Here is a 12715-nt window from a genome sequence, read left to right on the forward strand (position 1 = left end):
CTCATTTATTCTGTTAAATGTTACACTAAATCAACAATGAATACCAAAAACACAGATAGAATGAATGATGCTAACATTGGTCGTTAGTTTTTCCTTCTTTTCAGCAGCAGAGTGAAATAAAGTTAAAATGAATAAGATGAAGCTTTAATTTCAAGAAGGTATCTAAAGCAGATATTTATGTCTAGAGTGCACTCAGAAACTTGCAGAATTTTTATTTACTTAACAGAAAATGTCAAATATTAACACAGAAACATGAAAGCTGCAGATGTCACGTATTAAAAATGGCAAAATAACAAAAAAGACATGGCAAGTCTCCTAATGAAGTACAGCCTTCAGCCTAATCTCCTCCTCTTCCTCATCCTTGGAAGTAGCCTGGCTAAAGATGGCTTGAGACTGCCCCCTGCTGGTCACTTCTCAATCAGCGAGTCCAGCTGCTCCTGCAGGGAAGCCAGCTGTGAAAACACAAGACAGAAAATGTGACTGAGGTCCACAACTCAAGGTTATTGTACATGTAAAAAATCTTTAACAATTCATAATGAAATGTCTGCCTTCTTCTTAAACACACTCACCCAACAGTGTCTAAGCAAAACCCACAAAACAGCAAAAAAGCATTCTCATAAGTGGAATTAAGAATACTAAATGTTTTTAAAAACCAGAAACCTCAATGAAATCAACAAGCTCAAACTGACAACCTCACAAAGCTGCAAGAAGTAAAAAAATAAATACAAAAATATCACAATGGCACAGATTATTGGCAGTTACATACCTGCTCCATCTCCCGCTCCTCCTGCTGAATAATCTCATCCAGCAAGGCCTGGAAACGGTTCTGCAACCAGCAAGAGACAAAAAAAGGTTTGTACGAGTGGACACGCCGAGCCTCTTTAAACTGTGATGCCTTTAAATGTGCGTCTGCAGAGGCCTGCTCGTGTCGCTGCTTCCTCTCCGACAGAAGGGCCACTTAGAATGCCAGTAAGAGACAGCTGACCTTTTCCATGCCACTGTGATAATAACAACTAGTGATCAGGCTTTAATGGTCCCAAAGCACTATGAATTGAGAGCTCTAAATGGCAACATATAAAAAGGGTCACGTCTGCTCATGTTCGCCTCAGTGTAAAGTCTTCACCAAAGTGCAGCTGGCTGAAGATGCAGATCTTGTTCAGAGTTTTTCCTGCACATTGAGATTTAAACTGGAATTAGCTAGGGAGAAGATATGATATTTAAATGAATCAAATATATGAAAAAATATGTGCAATCAGTTATTTTTAATGCAGAATGTATATTGCATCAAGATTTTTGCATTCCAGCTCATTAGCTAATTTGCAATATTTTTATGTGTGTGTGCAGGGTCCGAAATTAAATTTTTTACTCACCGGCCAAGTTGGCCGGTAGATGATGAAAATCTACCAGCCAAGCATATTTTTTACCGGCCAAAATTCTAAATGATTTAGATCCACCTAAAGCATGTTATTCTATATTATGTTGATTCCAGACGGAGTGACAAAATAATTAAAACATCAATTAATAAGAAAAACAACTCTTTTGTCATTTTTACTATTTATTTATTTTTAGAGATGTTTTTATGAACTCTTTCATTGAAATCTAGTCAGACTCCTTGTTTTCTCTGTCCATGAAGTCTGGCCTCCTGCTTCTGACACCGTCTTTGTGCCAAAGCATTACAGCCTCATTTGGGTCATAGTCACTTCAATTCAATTCAATTCAAGTTTATTTATATAGCGCCAAATCACGACAAGAGTCGTCTCAAGGCACTTCACATAATAAACATTCCAATTCACAGTTCATTAAGCCAATCAGAAATAGTTTCCTATATAAGGAACCCAGCAAATTGCATCAAGTCACTGACTAGTGTCAGTGACTTTACAGCAATCCTCATACTAAGCAAGCATGCAGCGACAGTAGAGAGGAAAACTCCCTTTTAACAGGAAGAAATCTCCAGAGAATCCTGGCTCAGTATAAGCAGCCATCCTCCACGACTCACTGGGGATCGAGAAGACAGAGCAGGCGCGCGCGCGCGCACACACACACACACACACACACACACACACACACACACACACACACACACACACACACACACACACACACACACACACACACACACACACAATAATGTGTCTATAGTTCTATTGTGATGTCTTAGTAAATATTATGTTTGGTGAGATCAACTTTATTGTATTTATCCTAGTGGATCTCTAATTAAATGGGTAAACTAGCAGTAACACGTCCAACGTCAAGGAAAGCAAAAAGTTATTATCAGGAGAAGGAGAATGTTTAAGTGGATAGCAGCAGTGTGCTAGACAGCCCCCTCCATGAGGGCCAAGAGGTCCTTGATCTCTGGAGAACACAGCTGCACCATGAGAATATCTGAAAGTGTCAGGGCTAGGGTTGTCACGGTAACCAGTGTAGCAGTAAACCCCGGTAAAAAAGTAGACAATAATAATAACCGTCTTGTTTTAAAAAATATATATATTATCTCGGTGGATTACCGTGGCTGCGGTGTAGGCGCGGTGACCCTTACCAGCCACCGTATCATCTGCTGGAAGTTACCGGCGGCACATGCGCGCTTTGTTGTTTACGACCAAAACTTTCTTGAAGCCAAAGCTGAAATAATGGCAGGAGGAGACGGCAGCACTTGGGACATTTATTATCCCTCAAAGAAGACAAAGTGGGAAGTACGGGCATTTTTTGGATATTTGAAGAATGCCGAGGGACAGTTGATAGAAGACGGCTATCCTGTTTGCAGCACGTGCAGAAAAAAAGTGTCTGTGAAAGGCAGCAACGCTACGTGGCCATCATAATGTAGCCATTGTCTCACGACTCCGCCATCTCCAGTTCGCCACTTTTCACAAAATCTGGTTGCCACTGGTCCTGGTGGTTTTTCTTCCAGTTCGACGAGTTTTCTTTTGGAAGGCTGGCTGACTCCAGTTAAAAACCGCCACATTTCACCGCTAGTTTTAACACGAAGCTAACTGCTAACTTGATAAACTGATTGAATGGGATAGGTGGAAATGACATTGGATGCGGCGCTCACGTTTCGCGCACGTTTGTGTACGTTGCATGCAGGCGGGAGGAGTATCACAGAAATCCATGGAAGATGACTGATAAACATAACTAATTTGGTGCAAACATTTACTCGCCAGGTGGCAGATAGAGCTCAAAAATTTACTCGCCAAATGGAGCAATTTGCTCGCATTTGGCGAGTGGCGAGTGTTAATTTCGGACCCTGTGTGTGTGTTTTAGTGATTTCATGCAATTCAGGAGCAAAAAGAAAGCATTGGCCACTTACTTTCAGGGCCTGGTTTTCCACCTTCATGATGAGCTCTTCCTGTTGTTTCTTGCGGGCAAGAGTTTCCTGAAGCTTGGCCTTTATGTTGTTAATCTGCACCTGGTACTCCATAACTGCAGAAAACAGCAGGAGGCCAACGTGTTAAAAAAGGTCCTAAAACAACTCAGAAAAAAACAATGGTCTGGCATCGCTTGATGCAACTAAACAACTCTGGAGAACAATGCATGCATGACTGCAGATTAAGTAAATTAAACCTTCTAGGGAACGATTGGTCTGTTTAACGGATGATGCACCAGCAGCAGTGACGCATTATGAGACAATTAAATCAGTTTGCTGTAGGTTCAACAAAGAGAGTTACAATTAATTCAATTCAACTGATTCCCACTAACCTGTAGCTGCACTGGCTCCATATTTTTCTAACTAATTGCATCCATTCACTGCTTATTTCCACTGGTGCTCAATTTTCCAATGCAGTTGCTGTATTGTGCTAAATTAAGCAGCAAGGGGCCCTTGCTGCACCATTTATTACAAGCCTGCACAGCAGCTGGAATCATGGCAAACCATTCTGCAACATATTGGAAAACGCTCTGCCTGGATGCTGGTCTGCAGCTGACCAGTGGAGTTGCTGACTGACAGCTTCACGTATGCAGATAAGGAGGCCCGGCGCTGTCAGACCGGACAGCTGTCTGAGCTGCATGCCGCGCTGCAACACCTGTCAGCCTGGTTGGTTAAGGAGGAGAGCTGAGAGCTGTCAGTGTGTTCGTCTGCAGGGTGCAGCAGCATGCGCGTTTACGGGGAAGCCAGGCTATTTCTTTGACTGTGTGTGATGTCTGACCTAGAAAGCTCACTTCTTATTAAAAGTTCAAACACTTGGTTCCGTTTATTTTTTACATCTGCTTCGACAAGTACCTAGGGGTGATCTGATTTAATTTAATGTCTGACTTTCTTCCAAAGTCCAACCTTGTTGCTGTGACCACTCTGACAAAAAAATTAACAACCAAGTTGGCTAAGAGATTGAACATTTACCCTGAGGTGTGAGTTGCAAGCACAGCATGAAAGATTGCATAATCCAACACAGCACTTGCTTCATTCAGCTAGGTATGTAGGTTATTTGGAAGTAAAGAGATTCAAATTTGAGTCTGCACTTTACGTGCAGACGTTTCCTGGAACCTGCAACCTGAAAATGTTTAAACAGGTAAATGAAAATGATAATTTACAGACCAGGGGCCTCATTTATAAAGCTTGCTTGCACAGAAAACAAGGTTTGAAAACTGCATAAGTGACTTTCCATGCAAACGTGACTTATTCAGAAAAACTTGACAGAATAATTGTGCGCAAATTCAAGCAAACACTGGACCTGGCGTGAGTACGCTTTGGACACAGGAAACCTGGCCATGATACAGAAAGCAGAAACTGCGTGCAGCTGTGAGTGAGCAGAGTATTATAGGTCGTAGTAAACTAGTTTGCGTGAGTAATTTATTCTTTACTGAGCTTAAGTAGGGTTTTGGTAAGGATTCTATGCAAAGTTTTATAAACGAGGCCCACATTGCATTTTAGAAAAAGGTTAAACAGCTTTAAAGTGTGAGATTATTCTCCCCCACACTGCTGACCTTGTGATGAACAACGACCAAACTTCTAATTCTCACCTATCTGGTTGTTTCTGTCGCTTTCATGCTGAGCAGAATCCGACTCGTTGAGCTTTTCCTGGAGCTGTCGCACTAGATCATCCTCTGTGTCCATGATATTCAGGTCCTCGTCTTCATGCCGGTCCCCTTCGTCCTCCTCTTCCTCACTTGAGCTGCTGATGTCGTTGAAGATCTCCCTCAGCTCGTCGCGCGGGACTGGCCGTGCAGAGCACAACGGTGTTATTAACAACAACACACAGACAAGACACGCTGAAACTCTGAAAACTAAGATGGCTTTGAATTCCCTTGGAGACACCAAAGTTTATAAAAAGATAACATTTTTGGTCTGTTGGTCATTGACGGAAAACATCCTGGAGTCCAAACATCCAGAATAATCTTCTCTGATCTCTAAACCCAAACCTTGACTGTTTGGGCGTTTTGTAAAAACTGACATGAAGATCATCATGTTTTATTAATTTCCTTTTTAATAAAAAAAAATATCTCAGCACAAATAAAATCACAAAATAAGGTGTTTTTCATTTTAAAGGCCATTAAAAAAAACTTGTAACATTTAAAATTTGTCAAAAGTTTCTTAAGTGGACAGTCTAAATTGAAAAGGCTACAAACTGTAAGCAGCACTGGTAAAGTATATGGAAGCAACTAAGGAAGTGTATTGGTGAAATGATGGTGATACGATAAGAATCACGATACGGGGAGGCGATACGATATATCCCGATATATTGCGATACATTCAGTCAGACGATATCAGCGATTTTTTTAGGCTGAATTTATTGTAGGAAAATTCAATAAACAGTCAAAACTGATACTTATCATGTTTAACATGAGGTATCTGACCCATGATAGAGGGATTTACAATTCAATGGTGGAAACAGAACCCATTGTACACTGCTGCCAACTAGTGGTCGGCATTTGATTTGCACCAAAAGAAAAGTTAATACACACGTTTGCATGTAAATTCTTCCAAAAATTAGATACACAGCTTTTGAATATCGATATATCGCAGGAAAAAAGATCACGATATATTGCTATATCAATATTTTCTTACATCCCTAGAAGCAACATATGACTGAATGCGTCTATAAGCAAACAATACATGCATACGAATGTATAAAGATCTGATCTATGCTAGCTTTTCCTGAGGGACTAAAGCAGAAATTCAGGCTTTTCGTCCTTTCAGGATTTATGTATGGTTTTATAGAAAGCAGTCACAATCAGAGTCTTAATCTGTACCCCAGATTTGTCAACAAAGTCCATACCAGCTGTTCATCAAACAGAACGTGTATTTACATTTACCTGAGGACCCGTGACCCTTATGTCCTGAAGTACCAGGTGAAGAGTCCAGATTAGCCAGAGACCCATGCTGGTCTGCTTCTTTGGACTCATCCTCTGCTATAATTTCCCATCCTGAACATCTTGAGTTAGGGCCAATCTTTAAAAAAATCCAACACTAAAATACCTCAAATCCTGTGAGATGAACCTAAATAAGCTCTTCTATGAATCACACCTGAGGGACAACATTTAGCAACAAAAACATAAACAGAATCTAGTTTCTCTGTGACCAAACAATAATGAACCGACCGTCTCAATAACACACAGCAAGCAGCCAGACAAAGCCGCTCCGCTGTGCTCTTATTCTGTCAGAAATGTTCAGGGTTTCATTAGAGCTCTAATAGCTTCTTTTCACACAGTGTCTGCCTCACAAAAGCATCACACGGAGCCAGATAAAGAGAGCTGGGTGGGACGGAGTCTGCTGGGTCTTGGATTAAATGTGAGATATTAAATTCTGTGTACATCACAGTTAAGTTTGAGATTGTCAGGTTTTCACCACAGCCTCGACAGAGACTACTGTCATACATAATACTGCTGAGCACTGTTTTCTGCTCATCCTCTCAGGACATTGGGGGGGGGGGGGGTTGAGGTGTGGACCAAGCTCTGGTATTTATTCAATGTCTGAATATTCCAAATTCATCCGAGATCAATGCAAGCTCTGACATTCTTCTTTGTTGTTTTCCTATTGTCCAATAAGGTCCTTAGCAATAGCTTGGGCTAGTGTTGTTCTGCGGTTAGCATTACCGTGACCAACGTTTATATATTAGTGATGCTGAAGTGGGATGGAACATGTAAATTTAAGGGGTGTGTCCTGCTTATGACATGTTAACCAGCTTTTCTCAGAACACACCATTTCCCCGCAGGCATTACAACATCACTAATGTACATGTGAAAGCAGATCAGAGACGGTGTAGGTACCAGATCTACTCAGGGTGCCCGATGTGCTCAGGGGCCTGCCGATGACATCGCACTACAGCAATGCCTCTCGGACAAAATACATTGCACATCTTTTTCGATACTGTTCTTCCAGACATAGGTTTTGGAAAGAGTTTAGCAGATTTGTTATTAAATATTTTTTTCTTTATAACTAACTTGTTAATGAAACACCATATTTCCTGTTTTGCAAAACATGTGAAACTACATGAAATCAGCATCAAACTGTCCCAAGAACCTCTCAACAATTCTAATGTGATTTTTTATGCAGTTACTGAAGCTGTTTACATAAATGTGGACTTTTTCTGTATACATCGTTAGTTCTTACATTTTATACTTGCTATTTGTTCAGTTAAGTTCTTAACTAACTAAATTTTGTTAGCCTGCCCTGCCAGACTCGTCCTCTGTTCTACACAGTAAACAGGTCTGGTTACTCACAGGCAGAGAGGCACATGAGAGGCAGGACTAGCCAACTCAAAAATAACCAATCAGAAAAAAAGGCGGAAATGATGACTGTAACGCGCGACGCTGAAGTTTTTTTTTTTAGCTGTAGTCAAAAATGGCTTCTGGCGACAGCGCAAAGATCTTTCTTTAGAAGAAAGTCTTTTAGCTCTTCTACAGCGAACTCCGCTTCAGAAGCCGTCTTCGTTGTTTATGAGAAACTCATCGTTACGGTGTGTTTCGTACGCTGCTCAGCACTGATTTGCTTGGTTCGAATTCTCCGGGGGGGGGGGTCATTTGAATAGGAGAGTTCCCAGCTAGCTGGTCAGGCTACAATTTCGCCCCATTTCATCAAAGCTGTTTTTTGCTTTTATTTCAATTTCCTTTTGGCAATATAAACATATTCGCCCCATAAACCTAATTTCTAAAACTTTTGTATAAACATCTCCATGGTCTCTTTTTGTCTTTACAGCTGTATTGTTTCCAAACAACCCTTTTAGTTTGCTGGACGGTAACAGGTTAGGGAGATTTTCATGATGTTTTGTACTGTGGGAGTCGAAAAGGATACGAACGCTGACAGCATCAGCATCTGTACTCAGTAATCTCTTCACTTCCTTTTCCACATCAGGAGATTCAATGTACTGCAAAACAAACAGAGTTCAGGTTACTTCTTAACCACACAAACACACATGCAAACACACACACACACACCCTCACAAAAAACTGTTGGATCCAAGCCAGGAAGTACTTTTGTGATTAAAAACATGAAGAGCCAAATCAATATTGCTCAGCACCTTCAGGAAGATCTATTCAAAAGACAAAGTAAAAGTGTCACACTCAAGCTTGTTCACTTTCACTCTGATCAAAGCAGTAGTGAAATTGCCTTTTTGCATGCCTTTGGAGGAAAGATGGAACACTTTATATGTTAATCTTGGTTTTCACTTTCACCACAGAGGCTGTTTTATGAAAAGTACATTTGGAGCAGAGCTTAAGAAATATATGAATCATCAAACAATATGCCAAAGAAACAGCAGGGCAATGGGGAAGAGGGTGGGATTTTAAAAATGTCTACCTTCTTTTTGGCTGTTTTCCGAAATCGTCGCTTGCGCGTGTTCTTCAGTGGGCAGGTTACTGACGACCAAAACAAAAGAGTTAGCAAAGTGAAAATGATTCAATCAGCTGAGGAGGCAAAGTCTGCATCCACAACTGCTGACATGTGACTTTTTCTTTAGAACAAATTATTAAAAATTCAGTTATGCAGAGATATTCATCAGCTTACTGCCATGATTCCAAATGAATTTCTTGTCCTTGTCTTTATCTTTCTTTTTGCTCTTGGGGTCGGTGCCAGTTGGCTCCTCCAGCGGAGGAAAAAGGTCTCCATCTAGTGTACACACCAGCATCTAAATAAAAATAAAAATAATAGACTGGTCAATTGTCGTTGTTGTTTGTTTTGTTTTTGCCCGTGTGTTTGTGGAGTTAAAATTTTGTGTTTCTAAAATTGTAGGAGGGGTTTGGAAATCCATAATCTTATGCTTCTACCTTCCCCCTACTCAAAATAGTTCTGATTTATTTTAGTTGTTTTTTTACAGTGCATATAGGTTTGAGCATGCATTTTCCATTTTATTTCTAATAAGTGCAAACATTAAATCATAGAGTGGTGGTTTACCTGGCAGACATCAGCAGTCTTGTAAAACGTTTTCTTATCTACAGTTTTCAGAGACTCAATCATACAAGGTAAGTCCACCAGTTTGCAGGCCAAAGGAACACGGTCCACTCTCACTATTCCGTGGCGACCATCAGCTGTAAATGAAAGAAGCAAATGATTGAGATTTGTTGTAAGTTGCTGAAGTATCGACAGCTGGTGTCACTGATGGGCTGTACTAAAGACCAGAAAAGACAAGATTACTAAAGAATTACCAAACCACATATAAAAATCTACAAACACACTTCTCACACACAGGCCAGTTTTATGACTACTGATCTTACGGTGCAACTCGATGGTAAGTCTGTCTTTTATGTTCATACTCCCAGATTGTGCAATTCTTCTTACTGTTGAAGCATACTCCTGCAAAATAAACAGAATAAAGTAAATGAACACATCATTTTAAACTCCAAGTCAAAGTGGATTTCACCGAGTGGTCATACCGAAGGAAGTCTCAGGACAAACTGGCTTTCCAGCTCATAGGGAGCATCTTCTTTGCTCTTTGAGCCAACCTTTCCCACTAGAACCAAAACACATGACAGTAAAAACACAGAACAAATGATCCAATATATTTTCAACTGGAGAGCATTGAAATAATCGGCTGCCTCTTTGGGGCTTGAACTAAAATTGCAAACATATAAAAATAGACTAAAATCACCCACAGCATGTTGGCATAAAGACAGAATGCCTAATGCTTGATCATTTAAATTGACAACACAGGATTGTTGGGGTTCAGTAAATATTGACACCATTCTGTCAGCATCATTACTTTGTTTGCTTTTGCAGATATTCTACTGCGACATACTCATTTGGAATCTAAAATGTATAAATTGTGCAAATCTGTACAATAATATGCTAAACTTTACCGACAAGGTTACTGAGTGAGAAGAATCTGTTATGTTTACCAGATTTTGTTCATATAATTGTGTTTTCATTCAATGCAAACATGAACAGTGTGGAAATACTGGGAAATACAAAAACACTACAGAGCATGTGCACATCACAAAAGCGAGTGATACACAAACTACATAGGGTTGGATATTTGGATCATGCTAATTATTTATTTTTAAAATCAAATTTATTGATATAATAAAAAACATCCTAAGAATGCCCAGGTCAAGACAATTAGTTACCGTTGAGCTGAGGAGAGAGCTAAACTTTAGAAAACCAGCCTTTAGGACTCACTAGCCGTTTTTTAACAAATAAATAATACATTATGAATGAGCTGAATGGAGTAGTCTCGGCACTGCTTCTGTTCTACATTTAACATATTATTATGGCACTATGACACTATAACTATGACACATCTGACTTCAGGTACAAGTCTCAGTCTTGCCATCTGCAGAAATTCTCTGATGACTCTGCCATCGTGGGCTGTATCAGGGATGGTCAGGTGGTGGAGTACAGGAGTGTGGTGGACAGCTTTGTTGAGTGGTGTGAGCGAAACCACCTACAACTTAACATCACAAAGACTAAAGAACTGATTATGGACTTTAGGAAGCAGGCCCCACCTCCTACTCCTGTCACCATAAGAGGGGCTGACGTTGAGATCGTTGAGGACTACAGGTACCTGGGTGTACACTTGGACTGTAAACTGGACTGGACTAAGAACACCAATGCTATCTTCAAAAAAGGGCAGAGTCAGCTTTTTCTTCTGAGGCAGCTCAGATCCTTCAATGTTAGTAGTAAAATGCTGACCATGTTCTACCACTCGGTGTTGGAGAGCATTGTGTTCTTTGCAGCTGTGTGAGGAGAATGCTAAAAAAGCTTCTCTCTATCTTGGACAACCCCTCCCACCCCATGCACGCCCACATGATTGACCATCGAAGCAAACGCAGCAAAAGACTCATTGCCCCGAAATGCAGAACTGACCGCCACAGGAAATCCTTCATACCGGTGGCAATAGGATTGTTTAACTCTTCCTCATCCTGTAGGTGATCCTCTAATACCGTTACCTGGGTTATTCTGTTCCCTCCCAGACTGTGCAATATCACCCAAGAGTTCTTATTGTAAATATGTTTTTATCCCCCCATCATATCATGTGAATGTGTGTGTGAATGGGTGAATGACTGGTTGTGTTGTAAAGTGCCTTGGGGGGTTCCAGGACTCTAGAAGGCGCTATATCAAATACAGGCCATTTACCATTTACCATATCATATGCTGCTACTACCCCTAATTCTATTACACAATACTTTAATCACTTTTGTGAATCGCCTGCACCAACGGCTTAATTACTTATTCACCAGGATACAGTCATGTATTTATTTGTTGAGTTATCCGATTGTTTGTTTTGCACTATCCTACAGGGTACTACTGTAGATTATTTTTTACTGTATATATTGTATATCATATTTCTATTTCACCTGTTCCTTTGTCTCTCCTACTGCTTTGAGCATGTACATGACACAAGAATTTCCCTCGGGATAAATAAAGTTGTTCTTATCTTAAAACTAAAAAAGGGTAACAGTTTTGCAGCAATCCGAGTAGAAAGTAATTTAAACAATAACAGATAATATTTATGACTCATTACTTTTATACTCATTATTTTATTTATTTATTTGTTCCATTAATTTATGAGGCGCTGCAAATATCAATCTCATAACCTGTGTGACAGATTCTGAGGAAGCAGCTTAGTTCAAATTAACAGTTTCCATGGTAAACATTTTTACAGTTTTTAAGTAACTAAGCTGAACAGAATACAGCTTCAAACCATACGAGTGGATCTGATAAGCCCCAGTAAGGAAAAACTAACGAACGAGGAAATAGTGGGATACATTTATTTTACCGTTTAAACATTTAAGCATGTTTAGCAACGTGAAGCTAATGTAGCATTAATTCATTCATTGATCATATAGCGTTGACTTATCAGTGACTTTGCTTCACACAGTACACCTTCAGTTGTGTTTTGTGCTACAACCACTTGAATCAGTCACACATGTTTTCATTTCAAATAGAAAAGAATAACTAACAATAAACCCATTGCTGTTAGCAAAGCGGGCTAAAAGCTAGAGCTACGTACCTTTAATTTTCGACGTCATCCTTAATTTTGTATTTTAAAAGGTGCCACTTCGTAAAGGTTTTCAGATAAAGAAATTCAGGTAAAAGCTAATCATGTTTCAGATAAAACAACGCTGATTTAGCTCCTTGAACCAATCGAAAATCCTAAAATTACGCTTGTAATTTTGCTGCATTAAATTTACCTCGGAAAATTGACAATACTATTATGTTGACTTTATAGAAAGTACATTTACTCAGTGGTTTTCATCAAACAAAACTCTGAAATGCATAATTTCAGTAAGTTAAAACACTTGAAAATGCATTTCATCCACTATTGATAGAATATATATATACATATTTTTA

At 39.8% G+C, this 12715-nt stretch overlaps 1 protein-coding gene across 2 annotated transcripts; it reads right to left on the reverse strand.

Moving 5' to 3' along the window:
* Positions 1-192: 192 nt before the first annotated feature.
* taf7 (TAF7 RNA polymerase II, TATA box binding protein (TBP)-associated factor) lies at positions 193-12568 on the reverse strand. 2 transcript variants are annotated; one of them, XM_015949516.3, is made up of 12 exons: positions 12375-12568; positions 9799-9875; positions 9640-9718; positions 9320-9453; positions 8933-9053; positions 8726-8784; positions 8222-8294; positions 6244-6354; positions 4951-5145; positions 3305-3417; positions 767-826; positions 193-452 (listed from the first exon to the last, which is right to left on the reverse strand). In XM_015949516.3, exons 1-12 carry the CDS (start codon positions 12391-12393, stop codon positions 408-410), a joined length of 1086 nt encoding a protein of 361 aa, XP_015805002.1. In that variant the 5' UTR covers positions 12394-12568; the 3' UTR covers positions 193-407. The 2 variants fall into 2 exon arrangements, with proteins under 2 accessions (XP_015805002.1, XP_054596014.1); XM_054740039.2 differs by lacking the exons at positions 193-452; positions 767-826 and adding an exon at positions 848-1168.
* Positions 12569-12715: the final 147 nt, after the last annotated feature.

Source organism: Nothobranchius furzeri, chromosome 1, assembly GCF_043380555.1.
Source record: "Nothobranchius furzeri strain GRZ-AD chromosome 1, NfurGRZ-RIMD1, whole genome shotgun sequence".
NCBI classification, from domain to species: Eukaryota; Metazoa; Chordata; class Actinopteri; order Cyprinodontiformes; family Nothobranchiidae; genus Nothobranchius; species Nothobranchius furzeri.

What these genes read in the sequence shown, in the direction of transcription:
- taf7 (XM_015949516.3), bottom strand. An exon ending in ACTTACCATCGAGTTGCACC is followed by an intron (nt 9,454 to 9,639) that starts GTAAGATCAGTA and finishes TTTCATTTACAG; the next exon opens with CTGATGGTCGCCACGGAATA. An exon ending in GGAAAACAGCCAAAAAGAAG is followed by an intron (nt 8,295 to 8,725) that starts GTAGACATTTTT and finishes TTTGTTTTGCAG; the next exon opens with TACATTGAATCTCCTGATGT.